We start from the raw sequence: 14,309 nt of genomic DNA on the forward strand, positions 1-14,309 counted from the left end.
CATCGTCAAACTGCCGTCCAAAGAACGCGGGAACACGTGGTTGAGATAAGTCACCGTCGACGATGAGCAACGAGTTGCATTGGTGCATTTCCGTATCGGGTATCCGTTTCGTATAACCATATAAATACCGTCGACCACTGTTTGCTGTAAAAAAGTTCGGAATATAACACCGGAGGACCGTTGGATTTTGCATCGACGGGCAGTTCACCAGCAGACGATGAGCTGAATGAAACCCGTTGCCGGCCTGGTGAAAAAAAATGTTTAGCAACAAAAATCCTTGCCACATAATATATACATACAACGTGTTCCAAACTAACCGCACCCCCCCCCCCCTTGTAAATTGCAACTATAATATGATGGCTCCATCATAGTCGCCAGTCTTATATATTATGATCATCAATAAAAATAAACTTCACATGCCGGATATATTATGTCATATAATGATTGATTGATTGAACCACGTACGTTACCCCAGCCCCCCCCCCCCAAATTTGATTTTTGCAATTTTTGCACCAGTAATTAGTGCTCAATTCCTGCCAATTCCTGCTGCAAACCCCGGAATTCCTGCTCGAACGGTTTTCCCCGGGTGGGGCTGGGGCAAAAAAATTGCAAAAATAAAATGGGGGGGGGGGGAGCTGGGGTAACGTACGTGATTGATCTGCGGTTAGGTTAGGTTTGGTTAGGTTATTGTATACGGTATTGTATATATAGCGACTACTGGATTTGTATATATCTTATAATATACATTATATATATGTATAAACGGATAAAACCGTTGCCCACTCGCTTAGCTGACGAATTCATGGAACTGCAGGATATCGATTGAATATATTATACCATACAGGTATACATCATATAAATTATAATAATATACAGAGCATGAAGTCCAGTATTGGGAACTCATCGTGAGCCACATCTCACTCTATACGGTCACGGTTCGAAGTATATGCGTCGTATATTGTGCCGAAAGTGTGAGCCGGATAAAAGAGTGTAGGTCGCCGAGTATACGCGTACCTACCGTGTCTACAATCTACATAATATATATATATATATATATATATATATATATTAAGTATTTAATAAGTGCATGCGATTCATTGCTCCGGACCAGTGGCGGCAGTAAAATGTATATGTTGTCTGGAAAATTAAAAATCAATAAACATTTTATACCGAAATCTTCTTCGCAGACAAGAAGTCTCGAGTTGCGCATGTACATTATGTGACTCTCGCCGCGGTTGCCAGACTATATAATAATAAACTGGTGCAGATAAAAGTTGCATCGTGCATCTTTGATACTGCAACAAAAATCAATCGAATTTTAACGGTTCAGCGCGCCTTTGTCTTACGAGACACTTGTTGCGGCGGACAATATTATTGACCCATGAATGATATCATATATAATATAATCGAGTGATGGGTGGTGCATATTATGATAAATCGCTTGAACGAAATCTGCAAGTGAGAGCGGTTGTACACAATTATATTATAATAGTGATGTGCCTAATACAAAATACGTATTATTGTCAAAAATAAACGATAAATTTGCAGCGGACGTAAGTACATTATACTATACATTCTATAATACAGTGGAGTATAGGTACCAACGGGAGGGGTGGGGGCGTAATTTTTAGAATGAATTATTTTATTATAAGAAAACTAAAGTTTGACGTGACATGTCAATTTGAAAATAATTATACGAATAAAAATTAGTATAGTCTATTAAAATGTACAATATGTATCCATTATCATGAATTTTAAATCGTTGAAAAAAGCAAAAAAAAAAAAAATGCACTTTCAAATTTCATAATTGAACGCGTGTTGTAACATGATACATACGTTATTCCATAATATATATATAACACTTCGTTACATTTTATCTCAAACCATAAAAATAAGCAAATGCCATAATTCCATAGTCCTGATATTATATGATGCGATGGCCTTGATATTCGTTGGGCGATAAAAAATTTCAAAATTATTGCAAACAATTGGGAATCCAATACCCAAATTTGTAAACACTATACCCTCGCGGCCGTGGACAATAAGATGAGAACCAGCCCTATGTAAATAATTTAACATTTGCAGGACTACTTTGCAGGAACAAGACTTTAGAAATCGTCATGAATTTTTTTTCAGATGACAGGGAAAAACTTTGGGCGGCGGAAAATGAGATAGAAACAGAAGAGCGGAATTGCGGTGACATTATGCGAAACGAATGATGCGTCTGACTGATGACATCGCATCATGACGGACATGAGGATGTGTGAGAGGAGCGACTTCTGCGGAGAGAACTCATTGATATCTTATCGTTATCATTAAGCCGCAGGCTGTCACAAAGCTGAAGAAGAAAAATCTAAAACAAGAAGAACGTGGTGCAGTGCAGCTTGCTGCGCATATATCCAGACGTCTTATATATAATAACTTGATCGTCCCTATATGTATTTTTATTTTGTTATTGGTCCGGAAACCGCGGCAGCTATGGTCATTATATAATGGTTGGATATATACGGTAGGTTGCCATCATCATCGTGTAGGTACGTCATATGTGTGGCGAGGTTTTTGTCACCTACAACCCGGGTGATGGTCACCCATCCCAGAACTTAGAGTGACGGTGGACTGTGCGCACATCACTGTCGATCACGTCGCGTGGCTGATTGCAGCAACCGCGCCATGTCAAGTCACCAACCCTCCCTTCCCCTCCAAAAATATTATGACACAGTATACTTACGATTTGCGATTTTAAGACATATATATATATATTACATTATAATATTATATAGTGACAAATGATGGAAAGTTTAATATAATATATATATACGATGCGTTTAGTGTATGTAATCGAAAATTTTTATTTATTTAATTATAATTTCTCTATATATATACACACAACGTAATATATAATAATTTAGGAAGTATGTTTTTGTACAAAACATATCGTAATACAAACGTTTTACAGCTGCACATCTTATGATAATAATAATAATAATAATAATAATATACAATAAACACGATGAAATTTTTATACGGGTAATACGGAACGCGCGTATCTTCAAATCAGAGGAAGTGAGTGGGAGTGAGAAAGAGGAGAAAGAGGAGAGAGAAAATACTATTGTTAAAGTGGCGAAATCTAATGCAAATGTATAGTCGATAGGTACATTACGATTAATTATTCACGACCGTGCCGTGTTACGATGTTATGACAAATGATGATTTATAAATTATTTCGTGTACACTTTGGAAGAGCAACATCTTCGCCCTCGGCAGGATTTTGTGGTTTTCCACATTTGCCTTCTTCCGCGATGATGACAATGTTATGTGGACAACATCAAACCATAGTGTTTTGCAGCAGTCCTTCTCGCGATCTCGGACGGTGATCCGCCGCGACGGTCAGTGCACATTCTCACACACCCACACATGTGCGTGTAAATACGCGGGTAGGCACGACACCATCACCTCGTTGTGCGACGATCACCTCGAAACGACTTAAGTCTCCGCAGGTCGATCGCGCGGTCGTTTGTGTATTATAAGTCATGATGTGTATAATGTTTTAATGACAAAATTATATTTCTACGCGAGCGATCCGTTGGACACGTATAGTCTGTGTGTGAGTGTGAGTGCGTGTAGGTTATAATAAACGATCTATGCACATAATATATAATATTGTGTACGTATATGTCGAGTCCTCGGCGGTGCACATGCATTGTGTTATACATATATAGGTAAATATGTGATAGGTATGACATCCACGTCGGCGTCCATGGCGGAGGCGCTCGCCTCCATACTGCGGCTGATACGATGTATCATATATATATATATATATATATATATATATTATAGTTAGTGACTAGAAACGAAATTCGAAAGCTACCGTCGTCTATATATATATATATATTTTTTATGTTAAAAATATAAAACTGTATAATATATATTCGCCGCAACAGTCTGAAATCAATATTAAATAACATATATCTATAACTATATGGTTATTGGTTTGTGCGGTTTAGGAGGTATTCGTATTATATTGCTATTACGGTATGATTTTAACAGTAATATTAAATAAATATGATGTGAATTTTTAAACTTGGCTATACTGTCGTTTCTGTATTGAATCGATTAAACACAAAAGAAAAAGAAAAAAGTGATGCATTTAAGATTTAAACACAGTAAAATAGGTGTTCGATATTTGACTTGTGCGCATGATCCGTACAACAATGCAGTCATTATACAAGGGAACCTAGGAAACCCATAATCGAACACCCTTTTTCAATGAAAATTATTGAGCGGATGATTTATTCTGTAAATTTTGATGTATCTAAATCAAAATTCTAATGAGTAGTTTCTGAGTTGATCGAATGTTTACACTATAATATAAGGATAATAAAATAATCCTTAAAATGGTTTTATAAAAATAAAATCCATTGGTAATGTTAAATATAGTATTTATTATACTAGGATCGTTGGATCATTTTTACAAATTATTTATATTGATAAATGAATAGTAATCGCTAACTTTTTCAAATCGTCTAAGCTCCCAATCTACTCGACCCATTAACAAAGACATATATTTATCTTCAAAACACAAAGTTATACATAACTCAAAAACTGCTGGCTTGAATATTTGTTTAAATACATCAAAAAAAAATTTCAATGAATTGAAAAATGGTCTTCAAGTGTATTTAAAAAAAACTCAAAAAAAAGCATAATTTAACCATAAAATTAAGGGCGAGCATGCTTAAAAAATCACTCTGTATGCACACAAGTCAATACATACCGTGGAATTTCAGAACAACATGTTCTGGAACCATCTCCACGGGCTTGTCTTGCAAAGCGCCTTCTGCGTCGGACACCCGAAACGTCTCAAGCACATTGCCAGTTTTTGATCGCACTCGCACAACCGCTGACTGCATCCACCTCCTAATGCTGTACGCCAACGGCAACAATTACAATACGGATATTAAGTTAGGTATTATGTCAGGGTCGATACATTAACGGGTAAACTTAATTGTAAATCGTTCGACCATTTATATAGGTAAAATGTGCAACTCGACTACCCCGCGCGGTCTACATATATACTGCAGCGAGCAGGAACTCCGATGAAAAGCGCATTTATCGGAGGGCGGTGGTATAAACTCTCCCGATTTTTGAAAACAGTAAATTCTCCCGCGGGTTAATATTATGTTTACCTGAAATAAATGTGTAAACTCTCCAGGGTCAAAATTATGTTTGCCTAAAGTAAATGTGTAAACTCTCCCGGGTTAACTTTTTGGTTACCTGTAGGAAGTATATGTACCCGAGTTGTTTTAAATGTTAAAACGTTTTTTTAGAAAAAAAAATAGATTCAATAACTTTTTTAAAACCTGCATGTTCTAATTATTATTATTGATTTTTTTTTTTAAAGAAACTTAAATGTAGTATATTAGATTTTTTGAAATTTTATTTTTTAGTGTATTTTGACTATAATATTATAGCTCATAGCAGCTAAAGACATTAATTTATATTGTTATTATATATGATATTATGATTGACTATTTTTAAACGCAACTTAAATTTATATTAAATTTATTTTATGATTTTTAATAGACCTGGGAGAGTTTACAATCGCTCTTATCGAATGCATTTAACCGCAGTTTTTCTTCGGAGGGCCCTCGAACAAGAACTGATGATCCATGTGGCTCTGGTAGTGGCCAGTGGGCCTGCAGGCCGACGCTGTACCTAACACCGCAGTACGGCGGAACAACCTATAAATAATTATGTCTTTGACGAAAATATCATAACCTATGCGCGATGTGATGGCTGAAGAATATTATAATAGTCTACCTGCAGTCGAAAGAAAATCACAGAACTAAAAGGATCGAACGAAGAGCGGAACGGATATCTGCGTAATATAAGATACGTAAGCTGATTTCCGAGCTTGACGTCGACTTCGGCAGTAGTATATAATAGTAATAGTACATCGCGGAAATGATTTTTAGCGTTGTTTTTGCGTTTAAACTGTAAAACCGTATCATGAATCGATTTTTTTCCGGTTCGAATAGGTAAAAATATTAAGCTCATTATTGCCATTATTTTACTCGAGAACCTATACGTAGGTATACTATGTGTACAACGATAATATAGACGGTATTATTATTATTATATGTTCCACGCATTCGGTTTTTATTTCGGAACAAACGAGACGAGTTTGATATTATAATACGATACATATAGGTCGGGACGGTTGTTGGTTCCGAAAGTGTGTGCTTATTGTGCTTATTCCGGAGAAAAATATTTATTTTTTTTTTTTCAGTACTTCGACATACGAATAAAACAGTAGTTTATGCGATACGATTATAATTATTTTTATTTTAAAGTATCGATGAGTGGAGTATAAGTATACCCTGACAATAATAATAATTGGTCGTCCACTCAACTCGACCAACTGAATATTCATAGACAATGAACTTGTTTGTTCGAAACTTGTTTTTTACATATCGAAATAATAGTCGGATAGTATTATGAAAATTATGGAATTAAAAATGTGCGTTGTCGCTCAAAAGAAAAAAAAACGATAACAATAATATAATTTATTTCTAAAAATATCGTTTTGTGATTATAGATACTTACGTAAGATACTAATTATGTAAAAAGAAATATTTTCAAAAACGTAAGTACTTTCTGCAACAATTATGGGTGAGGAGTCCATTTATAAGATTTTAATTTTTTACTTACTCAACGATCAGTATTTTATAATTTATATTTGTGACTTTTTTTTTTTGTATGGTAATTCGCCAATTATATAGCACTACTAACTATATATGTAGAAGTCTGTGTTTCGATCACGGTAGATTATGCGCCAAGAGGCCAAGAATCAAGTCACTGGGGAGGCCGGTTCCTACCCTGCCTTCCCCGTAGACACGGGACTATGACTACAATAATATGTGCATATACAATTTCCGAAAAGTGGTAATATTTAATTTATTATTATTATTATAGCTGGTAAACTATATATTATAATAAATTATTGTATTGTTTCGGGAACGTATTTTATTTTTCACCGTTTCTTCCATTTCAATAAACAATTTTACAAGATAAATTTTTATTACCGGCCGGCTGCAGGCATCTACTCGGATTACACTTCCGCTGTTTTTCCTACGGTTATGTTGTACAATAAATATTTTTAATATTATTCAATAATATATGTTATTTATTTTCATTATATTACTGTAAGGTTATTATTGGCTTAATTATTATATAATATGATAGAAAATAACGCACTTTCATTTTTTCTAATACTAAACCTTACGTACGATTTAATAATTGTTCAATTAAATCAATCAATTCGTCAATTGATTAGGTTTATTATTATTAGGTCTGAGCTATATTATTGTATATTTACAACATAAAATGTTTTATGATTTTATGCAATTTACATTTTTTTGCAGACTTGCGATTGTCTGATTTCGCGACGACAACATATTAATGGTTATCAATTTATCATAAATAACACATAATAGGTGTTTTATGATATTTCGAAATTATTTTTGGATACACACTGCGAAAAATTCTCATTGCGTCGATTTTCCTCAACATAGAATACCTACAGAGATTTATTTTTTATTTTTATCCCACTGTGCCCTGCTATAACCTTTATTATAGGTGTACTAATAAAATATGATAAAGCATTTAATACAAATCACAATTATTTACTCGAGGAGTAAATACTGTGAATTAATTCTATAGCCAAGGAAATTGTTTTTTTTTCTGCAAACGCGTTTAATAGACTCGGGTTGTGTGCAGATTATACGCATAGACCTATATATTTATAGTACCTAGTACCTATGTATAGGCAGTTTCGTGCTGTTTAAATGAGATTTTGTTTCGTTTTATCATGATTTGTTATCAGCCTACCGCGCAACACTGATTTTATATTCTTTATTATTATCGATATGGCCAACTGTGTACTACAATATTATAAACAGTTTATTAAAAAAAAAAAATGACTTGTCGTTATTATTAATAATTCTTTTCCGTTGTATACGAACCCTCATCTAATAATATGGTTGGTACGTGGCTTGAAAAATATGCCATTTTCACGGCGCTGCAAACACCACTTGTATTATGTACAGATACACTTATAATAAAATTCTCTGCAGCTTTATTCGTACAATATAGTATTGTTTTAAATTCACACTGGTCGTACGAACGTATTTATACTGCACATTTTGGTCCTCCCCCCCCACCACCCACCCCGAACACGTGTAATATTTATTACCGTTACGGCACAGCACCCGTGCACGATGGTATTTTTTATTTTAATTCGTTAATGCGATGTACTTACAACACAATGGTTTTTTGTTGTAGCACGTCCAGACGTACGGCGTAAAGTATTCGAGGAACATTGGGCAATCGGCACTGTCGTAGCACCAATCGTGCATTTTGCAGCAGCTAAAAACAAATCGTCCGGAAAGAACAAAGCAAAACAGTATATGAGTTCATCATTCGTCGTTTGACGAGCGACAGACAGGTATTATTGTGGTTATATTAACTTGTCTATGGGATCGACCGGTGACCCAGAACCCAGGAATCCGCAGTAACAGCCGTATCCTAGGTAAGAAATCGGATTGCAACCGGTGGCGCACACGACCATATTGTACAGCTGATAAACACTCCTCTTGGGTCTAAAAAAAAAAAACAAAAAAATTACAAAACAACAAACACGGACGTTATGACACATTATGAACAAAAATATTAGAGAATACCGAGCTGACCTTCTAAATAATAACATAATATATTTGTGTAACCTATGTTTGTAACTGTATAGCCGCATAGGTAATTAGAGCAAGGACTCTCCTACAACATTTGCATATTATTATGTTTGCTCTGGTCGATATTGTCTTGTACAAGAGTATAATATATTAGATAGGTATATACTATATATATATATATATATTATGATGGGTGTATACACACAAAATATTGTGTTTCACCACGCTTATATATAATTATATATTTATAATGGTGCAGATTGGTGAAACAGCCTGCTATATTTTATGATAAAACGACGATAAAATTATTTGAGTTATGGAAAAGTAAGACGAGTTTGAGATATTTATTATTATGTTAATTATGATTAAAAGCAGAATCATATCAACCTGAATATGAGTGTAGATATCTGGAAGACATTGACTGGGTTGCCATAAATCAAAATTATCATTCTAAATGTGTTATTATTATTATTATTATTATTATTATTATTATTATTTATTTGCAAATTTATCACTGAAAAGAAAAATATATATAATTAACAAAATAAATTTGCTCATCTCCTCTAAGCTAGCTTATAATGGAGGTGAGAAATATATATATAATGATTCACAGAGCATGCACACCCTCTCTATTCTTCATAGATGCAGCTATTCAAAATCTGATTTTTGAAATTTTCAAATAACTTTATATTTTTAAATCCTTGAGATATTATTGTACTAAAGGAGTGTTCTGTGGCGATACGAACTTCTATTTTCAAATGAACTCAGAACTACCACTCTTTACTACTGAAAATTATTTAGCAGATTTTTTTTATGTTAACAGGGATGAGCAGTATAAATCTCTAATTTTTAAATGAGTATCTACTTACTTAGTTGCTAAAATTTTATAATAGACTTTAAAAACTTTTTTTTTTTAATATTTATATAATATATAATGACTAATTTTACATGTTATAAAATATGTTGATTAATTAATATTAATTAAATTATTATAATAAATAATTATTTTCAAATCATTAAAGCTCGCGTATCTTCAAAACTCATTATCAATGATCCATTGTCCTATTAGTACACAAAGTTAAATAACTCAAAAATTCTGATACATTTTGATACTTCAATGTTTTAAGAAAATGTATCCACCAAATTAATTACAAATTAATTACAGTAAGAAGAAAGGAATTTTCATTTTGAAAACAGAAATTTGTAGCAGCGCAGGAGACTCTTTAAATTGTACGAAAAAATCTCAAGAATTATTAAAGGATGAAAATATGATTTTTACGTTTATTTAAAAATTCTAAAACTGAGATTTTGAAAAACTGCACTTCAAGAAAAAAAAAAGGAATGAGGCAGTGAGCGTAGATTGTGAATCGTCTTATATAAATATTATTACAAACACCATTTAATCCTTCTCTTACTCATACTCAATACCTATTACCTGTATTGGTTTTTACCGCCGGATTGGCCGGTCTCCAACAAGGCCGACGGTCCCCACGGATTGTTCGTGTAGCTGACGTAGATTTCTATGGGCACGGATGTACCGTTTTTGTGGTATATTTTTCGGGCCAAAGTGCTAATGTCTGTAAAAAAAAAAAATCTTTGATATATAGATAACATATGACTCGTGTTCTTGTATGTGCGGGCACACCGTAAAATTCTGTGAGCAGCATTTTACGATTTATTTAACGTTTCTGATATGATGAAAACAATAGGAGGAGGGCACGTCGGCAAATCTGATTGATTGATGATGATGCGTGTGATTATCATTTTCCACTGAATCCCCTCATATGCGGGCAACGGTCAAGTTACACGCGATAAATTCGAAAAATCGGAAATCCGCTTAAGAGCAAACGACGAGATTTTTATGTAAGTCCGGATCAAAGAGGAAACCCGATTTGAGCTTTTCCATATAATTATTTATAAATCATATTATGTTGTTGTATATTATAATACGACAACGTTTAACTGTTAAAAAAGCTCTATTATAGGTGTGCACTTTTTATAAAAAAATATAATAATCCTATATAATAAAAATACTTTTAATCATTAATCATATTGTCTAATCAATGTTTTTAACTGTAGCTGCACATAGTTAGACAATGTAATGCAGATTTTAATTTACATTATGCATAGATATACTAATAATTTCAAAATAATGTTTTAACATAAATATTTTTTCAGGATAAATAAAACTAAAAATTTTTGCGAAGCGGCGATCTCATAACGCTTTGTTTATTGCCATAAAATCGCAAATCAGCAGTTAAGATAATTTAAAAAAAATTAATTTAATTTAAATAAAATTAACCATGTGATTTTATCATTATGCACTATACCCAAAAACATACTTTTAATTCTTCAATTTTTCTTGCAGAAAAAAAATATCTATAGTCATGCTACTCACTACAAGTTATAACATAATATAATATTTACGAATGACGTTCATATAAAACAACCAATACGATTCTCGCTATTGTGAAATAATTGGTTTTTAGAAGTGTTTTGAATTTTCAAATATCTTTATTTTTTATAGAAAATAGAAAACATATTATACAATCTGTACTAGTGTGATTTGCATACAATATATTTAGATGTTTTCTAAAAAAAAAAAACGTAAAAACGTAATGGCTTGATAAAAAGAAGCATCTAATGGCTATCAATACTCTATAAGGGAATAACTTTTGAATAGTTTTATTTAAGTATGTTTTACAAAATTGAAAGGGGTTCGTTTAGGACGTGGGTAGTATTACATATTACATTATTTGTGTATAATAATAGATAATATATAATAAGGTGCGTCGTATACCGAGTGATTCATTTAACGTGAGACGCGCTTAGTATATTTCAAAAACCATTGACATTATTGTGAATCGTTAGAAAACAAACTTTTTCCAGCAAAACCATAATCTTTTTAAATATTTTGTATGACACTAGTGCATTTGTAGTTCTCTATTCCGAAGAAATTTATATTTTTAAAATGTTTCAATATACAAAACAAGTGGTTAGATATTATTATTTATAACTATTCACAAAGTGTAGTTGATGATGATGAGTTGCGAGCTGAGTTGTCTGTAGGGGAAGGTACCCGCAAAATATTTTAATATACTCGATGCTCGGCTAAACTTTAAATACCTATACACATAATTTTATAGCTAATACACTAGGTACTATTGTCTGAAACTTGATTTTTATAGATCGAAATATTTGGAATATGAAATTAAAAATGTTCTTACTTAAAAAAGTATAACACTTAAAAAATCGATAAAAAAAAATTATATTTTTCTCATAAATATTGTTTTGTAATGAGTACTAATTACTTAAAATTATTTAAGATAAATATTTTCAAGAAGAACTTTTATGCTTTTTGAAATGATGTGTGTCTCACATTAAATTATGGCAGACGGTGCATATGTAGGCGACCGACGATCCTTTGACATTTATAAGTATCCACCCTACACAGGGGCGTAATTTCAGGTTTTTTTCGGGTGTGCGGAGTTTCAAGCAGGTCATTTTGAAATTTCACCAGGCTATATAAAAATAGATATACATAAGTATATGTATATTATCCTGCATTCAATTATTTCCATACATTATAGACCGGTTATTACAATTTGATTTTAATCATATAAATAATTGTGCATTCGTGGCTCGTGCATTATTTTAGGCTTCAGCAAGGCGCAAGCCAATAGTAACATTCTAAAAGTAAGGGGTGCAACCGCACACCCTGCCACCCCCCCCCCCCCAAATGACGCCCCTGACCCTACATAATACTTAATCTTTAATAATATATGGGCATTATCCTTTGTTATTTATTAATTATTATTACATTATTGTTATACTTGGCAGACAAAGTGATATCGGCTTTTATTGATGATGGTCAGTGAATCATGTCTATAATTCGATTTTAAAACAACCTCGTTTAATTTTGCAATATTGTCGTGATTATGCTATATTAATAACATCGCATTGACAAACTGCATTTACAAAGTTAATTGGGAAGACGATGTGTTTAGTGCGTAGGGCGGTTAAATCATATTTTGTGCGGACCTACTAATTTCTACGTACAAGGGAAAGTCACAATAGCACATGCGTAGTATATTAGGTGGGCAAGTTAATGAAAATAATTAAGTCAAGTCAAGTTAAGAGGACACACGATCGATAGGTTAAAGGTTAATAGTTAACAAATAATAAATTTAACTCGATATGTTAAAAGTTTAGTACAGAAAATAGTATCAACTTAACTTGGCTTAAAAAAAGCCTATTTTAATAAATCTATTTTTTTGATTAACACGTAAATCACATAAAAAGTGACTGTGTCTAAAAAAATTAAAAAAACATACAAAATTATTTTATCCATAAAAAGAACAGAAATGTTTATGTTATTATGGTATTAGATTATTTTTATTTTTATTTACTATTATTTACTTATAAACGAAAAATATCAAAATGTTTCCAACTCAATGGATTATTTTTAAATCAATTGATAAAAGCTAAATTATTTCAACTTTTAATTAAACCAGTTAAGTTCGTAAGTCGACGAGAAATAAACTGACTATAGTTGAGTTAAAAAGTTTTAAAAAAATCAACTTTTATAACTGAACTTAAATTTTTTAACTAGTTAATTCCCATCTTTGCGTAGTACATTAGGTATGTAATAATTATAATTGTCATAATTGTAAGTGTATTGAAAAATCTACTGAAGTAGACTTATCTATATACTTATTGGTCTCGCGCGTATATAAACAGAGTAATCATTTATACAGGGTGATTTTTTTTGTCATGAACCACTCATTATTTCAAAAAGTATCAATGTTTTTGAAAATATTTTTTTACAAAGTTTCATGTTGTTAAAAAACAACGTTTTTAATATTTTTTATCCTTATAATTTTTTAAGTTTTTTACTTTTTTGAATAACAACCTAGAGTTTTAATTTCATATTCCAAAGCAGAATATTTTTCTAAGTATTTTGATACGTAAAAATCGAATTTTGGACGAGTAGCTTATGAGTTATAAGTATTTTAAATTTAGACAAGCGGAGTAGTGGATAAACATTTTGCGGGGTAACCCCGTACCACTCCACTCCGCCAATCTAAACTTTAAATACTTATAACTCATAAACTATTCGTCCAAAATTCGATGTTTACGTATCAAAATACTTAGAAAAATATTCTGCTTTGGAATATGAAATTAAAACTCTAGGTTGTCATTCAAAAAAGTAAAAAACTTAAAAAATTATAAGGATAAAAAATATTAAAAAACATAATTTTTTAAGAAAAACGTTTTTTTAACAACATGAAAATTTGTAAAAAAATATTTTCAAAAACATTGATACTTTTTGAAATAATGAGTGGTTCGTGATAAAAAATCACCCTGTATAGCTTTATATTTTTCATAAGTTTCACGGTATATTTTTTTTTTTACCCAATAGCTATTTTTTATTTTTCATTAATATTGATATAAACGCGTTGGTAGTTAATAATTACGTATTTTTTTTGAACAACGATACTAATTATCTTAATAATGGCACCTATACTCTAGCATTTGTATAGAGTTATAATTGAAAATTATGCT

The 14,309-nt window shown here is 32.0% G+C and overlaps 1 protein-coding gene across 3 annotated transcripts in view; it reads right to left on the minus strand.

Annotated features, from left to right (window-relative positions):
- The window catches only part of LOC107171890 (basic phospholipase A2 pseudexin A chain), a 27,703-nt gene continuing 13,394 nt past the window's right edge, over window positions 1–14,309 (minus strand). The window contains exons 2-6 of one of the 3 annotated variants that reach the window (XM_089223996.1): window positions 10,180–10,321; window positions 8,526–8,657; window positions 8,318–8,424; window positions 4,772–4,920; window positions 1–244 (exon numbers count right to left, since the gene is read on the minus strand). In XM_089223996.1, coding sequence (XP_089080122.1) covers window positions 4,781–4,920; window positions 8,318–8,424; window positions 8,526–8,657; window positions 10,180–10,321 — 521 coding nt within the window. In that variant the 3' untranslated portion in view covers window positions 1–244; window positions 4,772–4,780. Of the gene's footprint in view, window positions 245–2,824; window positions 3,943–4,771; window positions 4,921–8,317; window positions 8,425–8,525; window positions 8,658–10,179; window positions 10,322–14,309 lie in introns of those variants that run through there. The other 2 variants (XM_089223997.1, XM_089223995.1) reach the window with 2 other exon arrangements.

Source organism: Diuraphis noxia, unplaced genomic scaffold (genome assembly GCF_037042655.1).
Source record: "Diuraphis noxia isolate RWA-SAM2 unplaced genomic scaffold, SU_Dnox_SAM2 contig0003, whole genome shotgun sequence".
Lineage (NCBI taxonomy): Eukaryota > Metazoa > Arthropoda > Insecta > Hemiptera > Aphididae > Diuraphis > Diuraphis noxia.